Below are 19,721 nucleotides of genomic sequence, written 5' to 3' on the forward strand. Positions count from 1 at the left end.
GTTGAGGAATTTTTTCCCTGTGCCCATATCTTCGAGGTTTTTCCCCACTTTCTCCTCTATCAATTTCAGTGTCTCTGGTTTTATGTGGANGTCTTTGATCCACTTAGACTTGAGCTTTGTACAAGGAGATAAGAATGGATCAGTTCTCATTCTTCTACATGATAGCCTTCCTGGCATATTCTTACCAGAGTCCACAATTGAATATTGGTTATAAATTGAATAATCAAGATAGTATTGAAACTGATATATCAGAAATTTATTTTGCACATAAGATTATGGTTAGATTATGATTCATATTTTCAATTAAAATCACAAAATACCATAAAGCAATTGAACAACCAAGAACATATCTGCATTTTCTAAACTAATGTATACAAACAAATAAATGATTTCATACTAAGAATCTCTATGTGTATAGTGAGAATATTAAGAAGTCACATCTGACAACAGTCAAACACATGACAGTCACAGAGATTAGGTGGGCAAATCACCCTAACACATGCATTTTTTTTTTGTTGCACATTTGGTCTTATCAACACACTTTATTCAGATACTGCTCTACCAATATCTTAACTCTTTAAATACTCTCTAAAGAAAATCAATACAATATTGCACATCCTCTATAGGATCCTGTACTTTGGCTCTGATAAAGAAAAAGAAAAAGACACAGAATTTTGAATTATTTTCCCATAAAATTCAACTGGTCTGTTAGTGCTCTTGGTTATAAAGGAAAATATATAATTAAATTAGTTTTCTGAGCATGCAACTTGATATCTTGATATTTTAGTGATTTCAATTGATAATTACTTGAATGATTTTCATATGTTTACATAAAGTAAGAATCCTAAAATCATCAAACAAATTCAATTCGTTATTCTTTTTAATACTAATTTTAAATCTAGGTCTTCTGGGGCTGGTGAAATGACTCAGCAGATAAGAGACTGCTCTTCCGAAGGTCCTGAGTTCAAATCCCAGCAACCACATGATGGCTCATAACCATCTATAATAAGAAATAAAAAAAAAAAATCTATGGGCCAGAGAGAAGGGAGTGGAGCGAGCTGGGGGCCAGTGCAAGAGAGAGAATATAGGTCTTCTGGATTCTATTCCTTCTCTACTTAGTGGAGATGTGCTCACTATGTGAGGATGTTAGTCTTAGTCCCTACAGTAAGTGGAGCCTAATGCATGCCTTTGTTTGACCTAGAACATGGGGTATCTTGCAGATATTTCTATTTGAAATGAGGTGATTGAATTTATTGGAATGGGACAGAAACAGCACTGAAGGGAAAAAAGTACTTATGCTTTCTACTTGACATGAAAGTACCAACCTTAAAAATCAAGTTAAGTGATTTCAGAAGACCTAAATTTATGGCTCTGTTTTTGCTGTTCTCTGCATTTCAAGGTTGAGTTCTCACAGTATCTCTCAGAAAATAATTTCCTCTTGTGACAGTTTTGTGTGTTTCTTTCCTAATTTCAGGTACACAAATATTTTATTTTTTAACCATCTTTATATAAAATATAGTCATAATGACACACATTGTAATTGTTAATTTTCTTCAAATATACCCTTTCATTTAAGACAAGATGTAATAGAACTGGTTTTATTTTTTATAAAACAATACTAAGTAGTCAATTCACAGTTAACATGTCATCTCTGAAAGAAATTTCTCTACTCCAGTATTGATGTACTTTCTATTGAATGATGACATGCATAAAACATGAGGTGCTTGTGTAAGTAAATACTGACTACTTTATTCTTTACATTAACTGTTCTAAGTGTACTCACACTAATTTTGTCTCTTTGCACACGGAGGCTGTTGGGTTTATGTATGTATGTTTTTACACATGATTCGGTGATGGTGTTTGTGCCTGTGCAGATGAATGTAGAGATCCAAAAGAACATTATATATGTCCATCTGTGGGGCAATGGGCTATGCACAGACATTCTGGTCTCCAGTCAGTCTGAGTTGTGGAACCCCGGTACCCAGTGGTGGTAATTCCCAACTACATGGGACAGTAGGTATTCCCTCTGTCTCCTGGATCCCTGCCTCCTATCAAAGTTACAGCCCCCACAGTCCCCCCAGCTCCCACAGAAGAAGCTGTGGCTAGTAGTCACGTAGACTATGCCCCAAGCTTCTGATCTTCAGGCTAGACTCCTCGCAGTTACCTAGCAACAACAAGAAAATAGCCCACCATAAGAGGGGCTGCTTGGCCCCTCCTCACTCTCTTACTCTCTCTCTCTTTGCTCTCTTAAGCTTTTATTTTCCTTACTCTCCCTCTTACTCTAGCCTTTCTTCTCTCTCTCCTTTCCCCCTCTTCTCCTCTTGACCATGGCTGATCTTTCTCTTTTTCTACCTTTTCTCTTTCCCTCTGCCTTTCTACAATAAAGCTCTAAAAGAATAGACTGTCTCTGTTCATCAAGGCCCTCTGTGCTTTCTTCTAATGAGCCATTTCTAATCTCCTGTCAGAAGGCCTTCCTGTACTCCAGCCATGGACCAGACTAGGACTCTCTCCTGTATGGGAACCTCTCTCCCTCTGCCCTCTCTCCTGTAACTCCAGTAGCGAGGGTGTCACCCTGGGGGCCCCTGGTATTGGAGGCTGCCCCTTGTCCACCCCCTGTCGAGTGGGGTCCAGTGGCTTCACACAGCCACATGCCCACCAGGGGCTGAGTAGAAAGCATCTGGAAGTCCTCCCATGTCTGCCTCCCCAGAACATAGGAGGAACTCTGGCTGGACGTAGGCTCTCTCCCTCCCCTCTTTCCCCTACCCTCCCCCACAGGCCCACATCCATATACTGTTCTCTATTTTCTTGAGTCAAAGACTAGACTAAGCATTGCACGTGCAGTTTGTCAAATAAAATAGCTACTGACCAAGCCTGTTGGACTGACTTATCTCCACTTAAACACTGTTGGTTTAAACATGTGTTACTATGCCCAACTTTTTGCATGTGCAACTTTCACTGAGCTCAGGTCCTCTTGGCTGCACACCAAATATACTTACTGATTCATCTCTCCAGAACTGTAAAATTATTCTTTAATATTTATCAGAAACCACCATAAATCTCTTCCACATTTTCCTTATGGCGCTCTTCATTTCCTTATTCCTGAATGTATAAACCATAGGATTGAGCAATGGTGTCAGGACATTGGCAAATATTAATGTGTTTTTTTCAAAGGAGAATGGAGATGAAGGTCGTGCGTATATTAATATGCATGGGACAAAGAATAAAACAACAACTGTAATATGGGACCCACAGGTGGAGAGAGCTTTATGTCGACCTTCAGAACTGTGGGTTCTCAAAGAGAACAAGATGACACCATAGGAGACAAGAAGCAAGGAGAAGATAATGATGCAGATAGAACCACTATTGGCAAACACCAAAATAACAAAAATGTGTGTGTCAGTGCAGGCAAGCTTCAGTAATGGGAACAAGTCACACATGTAATGGTCAATGACATTGGGTCCACAGAATGGTAATTGCAAAGTAAAGACAATTTGTATGATAGAATGCAAGAATCCTCCAGCCCATGCTATACCTATTAAAATACCACAGACCCTCCTGCTCATAATGGATGAGTAGTGCAAGGGTTTGCAAATGGCCACATAACGGTCATAAGCCATAGCTGACAGTACAATCACCTCTACTGCAGTAAAGAAGTGTATGGCAAACAGTTGGGTCATGCAGCCTTCAAAAGAGATGATCTTCTTTTCATAGAAGAAGCCTACGATCATCTTGGGTGTTACAACAGTAGAAGTGCATGCATCCAGTAAGGACAGGAATACCAAGAAGAAGTACATGGGGGAGCCTAGCAGTGCAGGGCTGTAGATGATAGTTGCCACAATTATCATATTGCCACCAATAGTTGCAAGGTAGATTAACAAAAATAGAAGAAACAATATTTTCTCAACTTTTGTGTTCTGAGAAAGACCCAGGAGTATGAACTCATTGACAAGGCTTTGATTTTGCATGATTCTCAAGAAGATGGAAGCAAACTATGTTCAAGTAAATCTATAATAATAAGAAGAAAAGGCTTCATGTTATTTATAACATTACCATCAACTTGATTCATCCTTATGCTAAAGTACAATAATTGACTTTGTTACCATTGAGAATAAGATATTATAAACGTTTTGATTAGTACAATTGTATGGAATGTAGAATGCAAAATGGAGCAAATTATGGAATATTTTAAAATAGCCACATTTTATCTTTGAAAGGTCAGCTTTTATCAACCTCTAGAAGATTTTTGAAGTAAAATATTAGCATGTCTTTTGACATTAAATCTAGATATGGGGAAAATAGCAGAATTGAAGCATGGATGAGATCAGCAAAGAGTGAGACAGGGCTAAGGAGACTGCAGTGGGTGGCTGGCAGTGGCCCTGACTCATCTACTGATTACAAGAAGAGGCAAAAGTTCTGTAGAAACATGTAAAAAACACAGCTGCATCTTCAATGTGTTTACAAGCACATGTATTTAAACCTCAAATAAATTAATCTTTTTTTTTAATGTATTTATTTATTATATGTAAGTACACTGTAGCTGTCTTCAGACACTCCAGAAGAGGGAGTCAGATCTTGTTACGGGTGGTTGTGAGCCACCATGTGGTTGCTGGGATTTGAACTCTGGACCTTTGGAAGAGCAGTTGGGTGCTCTTACCCACTGAGCCATCTCACCAGCCCCCTAATCTTTTTTTTTTTTTTTTTTAATAGGAAATTCAGTAAAGGAAGTGTTTAGCTCTGTACTTGGTACAAGTTATGTGTCTTAAATGTTAAAATTGCACTTTTAAACGATCAATTGAAAACCTTAGCAGAAATTTATTAAAACCATGCTATTATCAAACGACAAAGCACAATAATTCCTAAAAAATCAACTTCACAGCTCCCAAGGGTCAATTCTTTAACACACTGCAGGGGTTATCGTTGATATTTTAATATAAATGAAAGGAGCTTAACCTTAGTTCACAATATATAAACAGCACTGATGGTGGGAAATTTTTATATTAAAACTTCAGTGTGAAGGCTATTTTTCTGTGTCTTGCTTTTCAACATCAAAGCATCCTACCTTGTTACTGCTTGAATGAAATTTCTTGAAAAAGGCAAGGAAGTGAAAGGATAATGATTCAGAGGCTATGGACCAATCAGCTATGTATTTGGTGAGAATGGGAAGCTGAAAAAGAGAAACAACTCACTAAAAAAAGATCACAATCTTGGCGCTCCATTTTTTGCTACTTATTATACAATGTTAAATTATGCAATGCTAAAACAAAAAATAATTCCACAAAAATGTATTGTTTGAAATTTACATTAATTAATAAAACTATAAAAATGTATTTGTAGAGTTTACCCAATCATCTATAAGAATTTTAGGAGAGTCCATTTAAAAATATCAAAATGTTATTAGTTTTGAGATAACCTTTAAAACTCTAGAGGTAAGTCATATACTTGTAAATAGAGCTTGCTCAAAGGGACTTCTGATTTAGAAAGCTTTCTTTCACAAAGAAAACAAAACAGAGGGAAACGAGGCTCAATATCAATTTTAAAATCAAGTAAATCTTAGCTTCATCTTTTATATTCTGCTTTTGATGCTTAGTAGTGCCAAAAAAATCTAGTACTGTCATATTTCCAATAAAACAATATCTAATATTTTGTTTAGATATTAAAAATGGGAAATAGGGTAATTGTGGTTTATGACTACAGGGGTGATGATTTTAAATTATTTGAAAGATGATTTACTCAAGCACAAGGAATAGTCTAAATTGAGTCCTATATCATAAAAAAGTACCAGTTGAAATTTAGCTTAAATATAAGTAAACATTGTTATTTAGATAAGGCAAAGTTATACATGTTTGCTGCATAATCTTGATACATGGATGCATAATAAAATATTTTGACAGTATCAAGTAAAACCCTTATTGTGATTTCCTGGAGTGTTCTGTTCTATATAATTTATATTAATCTAAAATTATAGTCCAAGGTGCTGAGAATATGATAGCAAACTCACCGTTTATCCTAGGAAAAATCTAAAGTCCAGATATCATTTCCTCTACCTCCAATCTGCGGCACTATACCTGGTCAAATCTAAAATTTATTTCAAGATATCCTGCAGAATACAAAAATATTATATATATGTCAGTACTATTTTAAGCAGTATTTACACATACATTAACATGAAAAATGAATTAGTGAAAAATGTTTTAAAGTCATATAAAAATGATACCATTTTAATTGTATTATTAAGAGCATACTAGAAAATAACTGCCAGAAACAAGCATGTTTAAATTCTTAGACTGATAAACCCAGGCTTCAGATTCTATTCTAAAAATAAATAAAACTTTATATTAGAATCCTGTGCAGTTCAGAGTATTGAAGAAAGACATTCATATGGTGTATGATATGTAAATAGGACTATAACAAGTTATAATCACATGATACTGTAAGTTAAGCACTAATAGGAAGGTTGAACCATGATGCAGTTTTCCAGTATGTTATGATATGTTACAAAATGATATGAATGCTAAAGCACCATTTATTAACATCATATCTACAACATTATATAAGATAAAATATAGCACATACACAAGAAGTTAGAATTAGTTGGGTATAGTTGCACATGCCTTTAATCCCAATGCTCAGGAGGCAGAGGTGAGTAGATCTATGTGAGTTCGAGGCCAGCCTGGACTAGGAAGTGAGTTCCAGGATAACCAAGGTTCCATGCAGAGATATATAGTGATACTCTGTCTAAAAATGTAGTATTATTTGCAATATGTATTGTAACTATTGTTTACTAATATTTAAATTTAAACATCAAAATAAAACCCACAAAATCAGATTTACTTTAAAGTTCTGAAAAAGGTTGTGAAACTATAGATTATTCATCAGAACAGTAAAGTTAGATGCCAACAGCAAAATATCTCACTTTAACATTCTTGCACTAATAGCTATGTAGCTGAATATTAAAGATCTGACCCTCATTTTGACCGTGGCCACTGTGTCATTTCATTGAGGTGTGATCTTGGGAAGTATGGTTTCATGTGCCCAACTGTCCATATTTCCCATTATTTTCTATTAATCTTAGCAACAAAAGTAATTATAGTACTGTATAAACTATGCATAACATTAAAAACCATCAGGCAAGAACAGAGAGCTTGAAATTCTAATCAATTTCAAATTCACTTCAAATAATTATTTAAATAGTATTACAATGAGAATCATAAGTTGAAATCATTTTTGAAACTGTCTTTATGTTAAATTGCATAAGTATATATTTTATTTAAGATTATTAACTACCAATGAAATATTATTATTATTATTATTATTATTATTATAAAATTTTCTTTCCATATCTCTCTAAGAAATGCATTCCCCTCAGATTACTAATCCTTTGTCTTTGTGTATATTGTTCTGCTGAATTCCCTTACTATCTCAAATTTACTCATCTTATAATTTTGAAATGTGTGAAAAAGGACTTTCCTATATCCTCTTGTCTCCTCCTCTTCTCATGTCTTGGTGATTCAGCTCACTTTAAGAAAGAGATAAGCCAAGATTTAAAATTACCTGAATTGAAGTAGTTCAAAGCTTCAGTTTAGTTTTTCCTGAATGTTCAGAAGCAGAAAGCTAATGCTTAGGGGAATATAGGTGAATATAAATTAAAACAATTCACTTTGTAAATTAAGTCACTCAGAAAATAAAGTTTTTTCTCTCTGTACTATGAGTTTGTATGGGAATAGAACATTTTATAGTCCTTATTACTATTATAGATAGTTTGGCAACATTTTAATCTACTGTGACCCTATATCAACATTCTTTATACAGCCTCAAGGTTATATAAACATAACAATAGGGAGGACAGAAATTGGAGTGAAAACTACTCTGTGAAGGTGCCAGCAATGGTGCTAAGAAGTCCATGAGTCTTCTTGGGCAGCAAACTCTTAAATGATGGTTAGTACAAGGCTCACTCTCATCAGAGAGAACTGCTTGCCAGTGGCACCATGATTGAACACCATGAGACATCCCTAATGTAAATTAAGACATATTAGAGAACAAATTCCAAAACAAAATGATAAATAATAGAAGAAAAAAGTTGATGGCTTTCTTAACTACTTATTTTAAATATGAAGTTGAAAAATAAGTTTAATTTAGTTAAACAAAACATAACAAATGCTCACAAGGAAGAAATGGAGTTAAAGAAAGAAATGGAATTAAAGAAAGAGAAGGAAGAAAGAAAAAAGGAAAGAGAAAGGGGAAGCATTTAGGTTGTAACAATTGTTATTCATTGGGCTCTTGAACAGTTCTTACTTCTGGGTTCTACTTTCTGGGGCTCCTTGAATATCATTTTTTTCACTGCTGTATGCCTGACTTTGGACATAAAATCCCCATTAAAAGCACCAAAGTTTAAATAACAGAATATAGCAGCAAAATGAAAAATTAATATTTGTATCAAATGCAATTAAATGACCACAAACCCAAAATTTAAAGTGCTTCATCACAATGTAAAATCATGTGTGAAAGTACAATGTATGACATAGGAGTCTCACCTTGTGTCAGTGTGTTGAAAAACTGAGAAAATCCATCTCCTATTTTCTAGAAAGCTGTCCATTCAATACTATCCAAAATGCTATGGCTGTAGTCAATTCTTCATTCTAACACTTAAAAGAGAAAAAAGTCTCTGGCCGTAAAGTAGAGGATTTAAAAATACTAAATGGTAAAATGTTTCTCCTGTGCTATCTTCAATGTGGTTTAAGAATAAAGGAAAAATAAAGGAGCCAATATTCTTTTGTAACCACAAGTGGAATTTAATATACGTTAGGCCATCTACCTGTGAGACTGATTCTTAGCTCCCCAAAGGTTTGGAAAATTTCTGGCCCCAGGAGTTTCAAAGACATAAGTCTGTGTGCTTTTGCAATTGCCGGAGTGTTTATAACAATTCCTTCCAAAGTTAATTCTCAAAATGGGAAGCAAAAACTAGAAATTTTCCTGTAGCTACTTCCCTAAAAAAAAAAATGATATCTCTGTAACTCCTTCCATGGGTGTTTTGTTCCCCATTCGTCTCTTGTGAGGCTATGCCAGTGCCTGGCAAACACAAAAGTGGATGCTCAGAGTCAGTTATTGGATAGAACACAGGGCCTCCAATGGAGGAGCTAGAGAAAGTGCCCAAGGAGCTGAAGGGGGCTACAACCCTATAGGTGGAACAACAATATGAACTAACTAGTACCCCCTGAGCTCGTGTCTCTAGCTGCATATGTAGCAGAAGATGGCCTATTTGGCCATCATTGGGAAGAGAGGCCCCTTGGTCTTGCAAATTTTATAAGCCCCAGTACAGGGGAATGCCAGGGCCAAGAAGTGGGAGTGGGTGGGTAGGGGATGGGGGGGGAGGGTATAGGGGACTTTCTGGATAGCATTTGAAATGTAAATGAAGAAAATACCTAATAAAAATTGGAAAAAGAAAAAAAAAAGAAAATGGTATCTCTTTCAAGTAAACTTTACTGTTGTTAAAAACTCTTTAGTGAAACGTTTGTACTCATTTGTGTTTACCCTATCCATGAAGCAATGTTGAAAGGACACATTTTATTTCATTATGCAGCTATCTAATGGTGCCATTTGTTTGTAATTAAATAGCTTTTTCAGAGCCAGAAGACAGCACTTTATAACTTCCCTTCCCAGACCCCAACTCCTGTCTTCTTTCTGCTCTCTCTTTCACAGTACTCCCTCGATCTAGGAGAGAGGAATATAGCTGTTCCATTTAGAAACAAACATTTAACAGTGATTTATATTCAGAATGTCCCATTTGTGAACCTATGCATTAAGCCCCCACCACTGCAAAAAGAACCTAATTTAACAATATCTAAGAAGTACACTAGAAAATGGGTGTACATAAATTTTTAGTCAAAATATTCTTTTAGAAAAACAACAGTAGGTGCTCTTGTAGGAGCTGTAATCTTTTCCACAGGCCTATGATCAAGATTACGGTACCAGCCATGTAATACCTTTTGTGAAAGAAGTCTTAAACCTATTCTGAAACAATTTGTTAACCTCAAAATATCCATGTTACCATTGTACCAGTGGGTATATCTTCCATTATGGGTCAGTAGTACAGTACATTATATGTACAACTGGTAAGACCATTAATTTTTCTTTGAAAACAAATTGTATAACCTGTTCTACAACTGTAAAAACTAGCCAGGAAGGCAGAATATTCTTAAGAAGTTCTTAATTGTGAGTTAATTCATACAGAATTATAATCAAGTTATCTATTCCCTAAATATAATCTCATGAAGTAAACATTTCCACTCCAAAAGGAAGTAGTGGATATCTAAGTAATGACAAAACAGAAGCAAGAACAACAGGTCCAGTTCCATAATTCTTCAACTCCCAACACTGAGGTCATTTGAGACTTAGAATCATTAGAGAGATAAAGGCACAAGAAAGCTCTTCCAGTCCAGTTCCTCTGCCTATCATATAAGCATCTTCTCTTCTCAGCTGTTTCCACTCTTGCTTAGAGACTACTTCTGTCTATATCCCGTGCTCTGGCATCATCAGCACCATTGCAGCTCAGGGTTCACATTTATAGGGTTACTCAGCGGCCTTTCAGAAGCTGCTTGCAGGATTTCCAAGCCATCTGTACATGACAGGCCTTCAAAATCTTTATGAAACAATTGAAAAAGATCACATGACTCCCCAATTCTTACATTTTCCATGCCTACAAGGTCAGTACCACATGTGCAATGTTCCATGACTACTTAATATGGAAATTCCCACCCTTGTTCAGCAGCAATATGAGCTTCTATATATTAATAGCATAGTATATAGGAGTTACTTTCTTTGGTAGTCATTTCAAGAGCATTGGAATTCTGCACTTCCATTCTGATATTAAGCTTTCTACTTTCAATGTATTTGCTTTTCCATAAGTTGAAAACAATAATGAATGATGCCTTGCTAATTACCATGTTTCCTATTACTCTAGTACATGGCAAGAAGAATGTCTTTATAGCTTAAAGCCTCTTTTCAGATACATGTAGTCTGTCAGCATTAATTTGTCTGAATTTATTTCCTGACAAATCCCACATTTTAAAATATATTGGTCTATCATTAACCCTATTTTTTCTCTGCAGAATTGAGTACGTGCTAGAGCATAAATGTTCTTCCTGCTTAAAATTTATCTACCAAATAAACTACCCCATTATTTTTAAACTCACTTCACCAAAGTACTCAGAATAAAGCCAGACACTTGACCAAAAACTACACAAATGGTCTCTCTTCCAGTTTCTGATAGAGTCTTTGAATCATCTTGAGACCTGCCTAGTTGGGTCTCTACTGTTTATACTCCAGTATCTTGTCATCCAAACTTCCAACAGAATGGCCGAGGAAGCTCTGTGTTCTTCATCCTAGAGTTTTTATAGTTTACTGGAACAAATCTGTATTCATTGCAGCCACAAAATAGTTTAAAACCTTAAAACATTTTATAATTTTATTTCATTTTATAAGAGAAGCAATTCATTATCAACAGCAATGTAAAAGGTCAAGGTTTTAGTTTTTCATACAAGTTGATGATGCATTCTATTATAGTGTAGTGGTTTGAATATGCTTATAACAGGGTGTAGCACTATTAGGAGGTATGGCCTTTTTGGATAAAGTGTGTCACTGTAGGGATGCGATTGGAGACCCTCCTCCTAACTGCCTGAATATAGTCTGCTCCTGGCTTCCTTTTGAGGAAGATATTAAAACCATCAGCTCCTCCAGCACCTTGCAGGCCTAGACACTGCCATGCTCCTGCTGAGATGAGAATGGACTGGACCTTTGAACCTGTAAGCCAGTCACAACTAAATGTTATCCCTTATAAGAGTTGCCTTGGTTATGTTGTCTCCTCTCAGCAATGGATACACTAAGACATATGGTGAAGAAATTATACCCACAATAGATTGAGGTAAACTCTCACACGGCATCAACTGGACAAAAGCAGTAATAACCATCTGTGCTCATAGAGCATTTTCATGGTACCTGAGAGATCATGTGGGAGATGTTTAATGCAAAAGGAGACAGTCATGAGACGATGGCTGGAGCAAAATCTTTGAAGTTGATCTTTCCACCATTCTGTAGAAGGAAATCACCTAATGTTTTGTTGTATTATACAATTTAAAACATTCATTTCTGTTCATTTTATAACTTATGAATTACAGTATCCAGAAATGCCATGATTTCTAAAGTTAATAAATTCAAGATACAAGGATCATTTTTATTATATATTAAAATTTACTTTTTGTCCTAACATAGGAAAGTCCCCTGACCTGAACTATACCTCTTGTCAGCTAACATTTGTTAAATAGTTGTCACTGTTTGATCCTCATAATACCTCTGTTCCTAATCCTCAGTTTCAAGTATTTTTAATATATTTATATTTATTGCTCTGCTTTTTTTAATTCTATATTAACACTAGCTATAGGATTTCAGAGTGGAATAACATTTAATTAATACTAGAAAATGCATTATGACAGATATGAGGAATATATTTATATTTTTATGAATGAACTTTTATTGAAAATAATGTATTCATATATTATATTGTAATAATTATTTCTTTTCCACTGTCTCCTACCAGTTCTTCCCACATACCCACCTAACTCCATCACATCTTCCTTCTTTCTCTCTTTAGAAAACAAACAAGCAAACAAAAACACAAACAAACCATAATTTAAAACTAGCAAACACACATGCACACACACACACACACACACACACACACACAGAGAGAGAGAGAGAGAGAGAGAGAGAGAGAGAGAGAGAGAGAGAAACAAACAAACAAACAAACAAAGTAATGCTGAGGTTTAGTCTGTTGCTATGTATTGTATGCTAAGTGCATACCCCCAAGGCCTGGCTGCCCCAGAGATGAGAGAGATTGGTAGACCCAAGTGAGGTTATATGACCTTGCTCCCAAATTATTTCTGATTGTTGAATAAAAATGCCTACAGCTTATAGCTTGGCAGAATTTAGATAGGCAGGGCTTGGTCATTCCTGGCTTAGATTTGGAGGACACCATGTGTGGAGAGAGAAGAAAGTCGGGAGAGGAGGGAGACACGATGAGTTAGGAGTCAAGAAAGCATCGCCATGAGGGCTGACCAATTGGAGTTAAGAGCAGCCTAGATAAAACATTGTAAGTAGTTACTTGGGGTTATGGATAAGAAATAGATTTTAGCAACATAGAGGGTAGATATTTGCCCAGCTCTAGTGCTTATTGTAAATAATAAAGTTGTGTGTCTTTAAAAGTCAAAGGCAAGGTAGAAACTCTGGATTGGGATTAAAAGACAGTAAAACAAAAATTACCAAACATAGTAATATATGACAAGTACACTACAAAAATTCCTTCGAGTTCCTTTTGTATTGTCCAGCTACTACTGGGCAAAGGGCATGATTAATATACCCTGTGAGACTACATTGGAAAATCTAATTTTTCCTTTGATAGCAGATGTTAGTGGGAGATAGCCTCTTTATTAAGAATGGGAGCTAATGTCCATTTGTTCCTCTCATCTGTAGGTCTCTATATGGCTTGAAGTTGCACAAACCCTGTCCATGCTAACATAGATTTCTTGGATGACTTGTTTCCTGGGTTACCAATGGTTTACCTGTGTATTTAGGTACCCTTTTTCGGGTTTCCACTAAAACTTGATTTACTTTTTCTCATTTTATGCACATTCATATCTCTCCTTTTTTCTTTTAATCTAATATTTATATTAAAATGTAATTAATTGTTTGTGCATATTAATGAGGTATCCTTATAGTAAATGTGTGTGTGTGTGTGTATGTGTGTGTGTATGTGTGCATGATCATACAGATAGAAGCAAGTGGTCAACACTGGCATGTCTTGCTTTTTGCAGAGTTTTTACTAAAGATGGGACTCAACTATTTGCTTTAACTCACTGGTCAGTTAAGTCCATTCATTCTTGAATGCCACCTCCCCAAAAGTAGGATGTGGGGCATGCTGTACCATTTCTATCCTTTTAATGTGTATTATGCTTCTAAACTCAGATTTTCAAACATTACAAAAACTGAGCTACAAAATCTTAGTTCACTTTTCATATTTACTAAAGTTGGTGCTATAACTTCTATAATTTTTACATTTACTGAAGTTATAAGATGAAAAGGAAAAGAAAACCATGGCTTTGTAACCTAGAAACAGATGAAAGAATAGTTGGAGGATGACGGAGGTTATGAGGCTGTGAGGATAACGTAAGAGATGCAATAAAAGCCAGAATCTTTTCTGGAAAATACTAATAAAAGATCTTGAGCAAATCAGTCCTTCATTTCATTTATAATTTTAGAAATATTTTTGGAATAATATCAATCTTTTAATTGAAAAATAGTTCTCTCTTACCTGCTTCCAGATATCAACACACAGTTTCTTTATCTCTTTTACTACTAACAATATATTTATAAAAGTTATTCAAATATGGCCAATTGTGGTGAGGTACACTTTCAGTCTCTGCACTGCAGAGGCCAAGGCTGGCAGATATCTGTGAGTTGGAGGCCAACTAGAGCTACACAGTCAGACCCTCCCTCAAAATAATAAACAACAACAAAAACTAACAAAAACAAATAAATAGGATTTTTAAAAAATTACTACAATTGCTAAAATAGGTTAACACTGTATGTCAGGAGCCACAATGGGAAAAGCTAATAACTAGCAGGTGATCAACCTGAAGTGGCCTGTGACAGGTGAGACCTCATTAAGCAAGGCTGTGAGGGACTAACTTTAGGAAAGATTCCTGCTATTAATATGCTTTTCCTGTTATTATTAAACATATATAACAATCACTAAATAGGAGCACACCCCCTTTGAAGCAGATCTCTGCAGATCCACGAAGATGTACTATCTTGTAGTGATGCTAAATAGACAAACAGATGACTTAAGTCTTATTGATGATCCTATAAGAATTCCTAAAATTATATCTGTGATTATTAAGCTATTTAAAATGGGACTGCTATTAGGTCCTTTTCTGATAGTCAAAACTGCAATGAGAACTCTGCTAGTCTCCCAAGTGTCACCAGTTAATTGCTCTTAGATGGTAACCAGACTTTCTCCTACTCAGAGCATATTCCAAGAGGTTGTAAAAAAAAAAAAAATGTCATTAAAAAGGCAACTAATAATTTATTGTAGGTGCTAGGACAGAAGATAAAATACCGACTGGGTTTATCTATACAAAACTTCACTAATAAGTTAGTTATGGTTTTAAACCTTCAGTGAACCTGTGGAGCTCAGACAGATGATGGATGATTAGCCAGATAATTTACTCCTAACGAATATGCATGTAAACATTCGCTGTCGTAAACTTCTATTTCAATTTATGATTTGATTTTTTTGTGTGAACTTGTGATGAACTTTGTAACATGTGATCATATATTCTGGAAGATGTATAAGTACTGAGGACAAAGAGAAGCAAGAGAATTATCAATATATAGCTAAGATCAATAGAGGAGACTTTTTTGCCTTTCCCCACTTAGACTAGAATCTTTTCCCTTTCTCCAATTAGAGAATTTTTCCCTTTATGCACTTAGGATCTTTCTGCTTTTCCCCTTAGATAGCATTTTAGGAAACCTTTTACAACTTGGTAATAAACTCTATAATCACTTATTTAAGTGTCTTTTCTTCCTGCGACTTCAGGATGAAAGTTAGAGCCCAGCAGTTCCTGATGAGATAGACAAGGCTATTTACTTAATCCTTTGTGGCTTGTAGAAGAGATGGTAGGTGCCAGAAACTGCAGTTTCTGGCCTCAGAGAATCACAAAAGGCAGGTCAGCTTTAACAGCATAGTAACTTAGGCTTAGATAAGTAAACATTTTATTAGACAGCAACCCTAAACATCTCCACAAATCCTACACTCGACCTAAGCTCTTTCCCCAACGTTGCCTCAAAAAGAACCTTCAACAAAGAACATCCCACGCCAGGGCTGGCCCCCAGCAAATGTATTTATATAATTTATAAATTCAAAACTATAATATTTTAATGAATTTTAACGTGCCTAAACAAAATCAACACAGAAAATAGAACAGAAAGCTGAGCAACAGCTGTTAGGAAAGTCTTAGCAAATTCTTATAGTATAGTTAGTGTGAAGAAAAGCAAATGAGCATCTTCATTTCTTGGTTGAAAATTGAATTTTATTTTCTTACTGTTATATTATCTTTAGGGTTCAGAATTAGACACTGAGTAGTAAAGTACTAAAAATAATATTTGAATTCAATGTAATGGAACACAAGCCTGTTTTGGGCTATTACATTTTCGTCAGAATGACATTTTATTAAATGGGTTATTTTCAACCATTGGATTCACAGTTTCATAAAGCTACTGAGCAAAATATGTTAGAGCTTCATGTTTTAAACTAATACTTAGGAGTAAATGAACAACTCAGCATCAAAAACTTCTGTGTGTAGGGAAGGGTCATCAACAAGTCATGACAGATACAGAGAGGTGGACAATCTCCTTAGCACATCTATGCTTTAGATATGTTGTCAAGATCATGTTGTAACCCTAGTATTAATTCTTTACTAAGTTTCCAAAATGAAATTATGCAACCTCAGGTATCTTTTGTAGGCTCTTGTGCATTTGCTCTGTTATCTAAAATTAAGGAGAAACAAACACAGTTATACTTGCAGACAGGAACCTAGCATAACTGTTCACTGAAGGTTCTAACTAGCAGCTAACTGAAACAGATTCAGAAAGTCACAGCCAAATATTGGACGGAGCTCAGAGAGTCCTGTATTAATATTATCAGCAGGATTGCATGTGCCTGACACGTGTCATTGGTTATGCTGCATCAGAAGGTGCTTATGAGTATTGCCCCACTGAACTGCATCACAGGGCTCATTAGATTGGGGTAGTCACCGCCCAAAAAATCCTGGCTCATCTTGTAATACTTTGCTATGAAATTCAAGAACTAACTCAAAACTTTTTTCCAGAAATGAGTGAATTCATATTAAAGATAAAGTCAAATGAAAGAGGCATAAATTTTGGGTTCCATTCGTCAACATCTTTCTGCCTTTGTAGGTTTTGATGTCTTATGGTGTCCCTTAGAAATATTTTATTCTTTAAATTATTTCAGGAGTTTCTAATGTCAGGTGTACATTTATAATTGTCAGCCATTTTAAAAACATGTATGGCTGTTTTACTTGCATGTGTTTGTGTAACACATGGGTAACTACTGCTTTGGAAGACAGAGGAAAATGGTAGATCCCCTGAAACTGGAGTACAAATGGATGAAACCCACTATGTGGATGCTGAAAATTAAATCCATGTTCTATGGGATGACAGCATGTACTCTTAATTTCATAGCCCTCACTCCCAACCCTTCAACCATTTTAAAAATAAAACATAATGTTAAGGGGTTGTGATTTTAATTCTTGAATCTCTTCTAACATAGCATTAGATTTACATGAACATAAATTTGTACAGACTTTAATTTTCATGTGACAATAGTTATTAGTTAATTGATACATTTTTAATTAAATGATATCATTCCTTTTTGTACAAGTGATCAGAGTGTTTATTTAACTAAATAGTGACTTCTTAATTTTTTTATGTTATTTTCCTGGTGTACTTTACTGTTTGTTTGTGTTTGTGTCACTGTGTCTATGAGTGGAAAGGATAAACATGTTTGTACACACCTTAGGAGAAAGTTTTATACCTGTGCATGTGAATATAGAAAAAAGAATAGGGCTTATCTGTAGACCTAAACCTAATTTCCTTGAGACAAGTTATCATTGAACCTTGAACACTGTTTCTTTACTAGATGAGCCATCCTCTGAGCTTTTGAAGTCCACCATTTCCTCTTCATTAGCACTAGATTAAAGGTTCCCAGCTGTACCTGGCTTCTCATATGGTTTCAGACATGGGTGCTGGCATACAGGACCTCCTGATCGTATAGTAACCTTCCCAATGCCTGGCTTCTGACATGGCTTCTGGTACTAAGAACTAATGATTGTATAGAGTTCTCTTCCACAATGATACATCTCTCCAGCATGGAAAGTAATATTTTAAAAGTTATCAGAACCTACTAACAGTTTCCTACACATTTTCCTAATTGAATTCTTCATTTCTTTATTTCTGAAAGTATAAACCATAGGATTGAACAGTGGTGTCAGGACAGAGGCAAATATAAGTGTGTTTTTCTCAAAGGAAAAGGCAGATGAAGGCCGTGCGTATATTAGCATGCATGGGACAAAGAACAATATCATAACAGTAATATGGGATCCACAGGTTGAGAGAGCTTTCCTTCGTCCTTCTGAGCTGTGACCTCTTAGAGAAAAGAGGATGACACCATAGGAAACAATCAACAAGGAAAAGATAATGATGCAGAAAGACCCACTGTTAGCAAACACCAAAATGACAAAAATGTGTGTATCAGTGCAGGCAAGCTGCAGTAATGGGAACAAGTCACATATGAAATGATCAATAAAATTGGGTCCACAGAAAGGTAGCTGCAAGGTGAAGATAACTTGTGTGATAGAATGTAAGAATCCTCCTGTCCAAGCCACCATTACGAGAGTGCCACAGAGCCTCCTGGTCATGATGGAGGAGTAGTGAAGGGGCTTGCAGATGGCCACATAGCGGTCATAGGCCATAGATGTCAAGATAATCACCTCAACTCCTGCAAAGAAATGGCTAGTAAACAGTTGTGTCATGCAACATTCAAAGGAGATGGTCTTCCTCTCATAGAAGAAGTCTACAATCATCTTGGGGGTGACAGTAGAGGAAGTGCACGCATCCAGGAAAGACAGAAATATCAAGAAGAAGTACATGGGGGATCTCAGCAGTGCAGGGCTGTAGATGATGGTCACCACAATTATCATGTTGCCTCCAATAGTTGCAATATAGACCAATAAAAATACAACAAATAGAATTTTCTCAACTTTTGGGTTCTGGGAAAGTCCCAAGAGTATGAACTCATGGACAAAGCTCTGGTTTTGCATGGTTCTCAAGAAGAAGGTAAGTGTAAAATACATTCATGAAAATCTGCAGTAATGAGAAATAAGGTTCTTGATTACAATTGAAAAGAGAATATCACAAATTGTGTAATATGTAGAATTATGTTAAAGGTAATTTTTTTAAACAGCTACATTTTGAACATTGGTGATTTAAACAACTCCCTATATAGAGAAGAAAATGTTTTTCCTTTGAGTGATCAGCTTTTATAAATCTATACAGAATTTTTGGGTACAAACATCAAAAGGCATTTTGAAACCATATTCTAGATATTAGGAAATAGTCAAGATTACTAGTCATGTTTGCCAACTTCATTAAAGTAGTTTGTGATAACTAATTGGCACACTACCTCTATCTAAAGAGGCAAAATGTACTTTGGGTGCATTTGAAAATCCTGGCTACAGGATGAAATTCTTTAAGTGTTCAAATCATAATGATAGTTAAAATGAACTAATCTATCCATCCTGGAACAGAGAACTCTGTGAGAAAACTCAGCACTTTTCAAGACATATCAGTTGAAAGTATTGAAAAATTCACATTTAATTCTGCACTTTTAAATGTGAGCACATTTTTAAAATTATATTTCCATGACAACCAAATGAAATTAGTGCAAAAACAGCAACAAAAGCAAAACGAACTACTATTAGGAATCAGCTTCCTAGCCAATAGTATGAGGCAAAGTCATTGATTTTATTTTATTATACAAAAGTTATAACTAAACAGGTTGAAGTTTTTAAAAAAGAAAAAAGACAGTTAACCTT

The 19,721-nt window shown here is 35.5% G+C and overlaps 2 protein-coding genes across 2 annotated transcripts; both read right to left on the reverse strand.

Moving 5' to 3' along the window:
• Positions 1-3,029: 3,029 nt before the first annotated feature.
• On the reverse strand, positions 3,030-3,977 carry LOC110318768 (olfactory receptor 4C15-like). The gene has a single exon (XM_021194023.1). The coding sequence runs from the start codon at positions 3,963-3,965 to the stop codon at positions 3,030-3,032; it is 936 nt and encodes a 311-aa protein (XP_021049682.1). The 5' UTR covers positions 3,966-3,977.
• A 14,034-nt stretch (positions 3,978-18,011) lies between these two features.
• On the reverse strand, positions 18,012-18,971 carry LOC110318806 (olfactory receptor 4C15-like). Its single transcript, XM_021194081.1, has one exon. It carries the CDS (start codon positions 18,945-18,947, stop codon positions 18,012-18,014), a length of 936 nt encoding a protein of 311 aa, XP_021049740.1. The 5' UTR covers positions 18,948-18,971.
• Positions 18,972-19,721: the final 750 nt, after the last annotated feature.

The sequence above is a fragment of the Mus pahari genome, chromosome 3, assembly GCF_900095145.1.
Source record: "Mus pahari chromosome 3, PAHARI_EIJ_v1.1, whole genome shotgun sequence".
NCBI classification, from domain to species: Eukaryota; Metazoa; Chordata; class Mammalia; order Rodentia; family Muridae; genus Mus; species Mus pahari.

Coding starts and splice junctions, on each gene's coding strand:
- LOC110318768 (XM_021194023.1), bottom strand. CDS start 3,965: ATGCAAAATCAAAGCCTTGTCAATGAGTTCATACTCCTGGGTCTTTCT.
- LOC110318806 (XM_021194081.1), bottom strand. CDS start 18,947: ATGCAAAACCAGAGCTTTGTCCATGAGTTCATACTCTTGGGACTTTCC.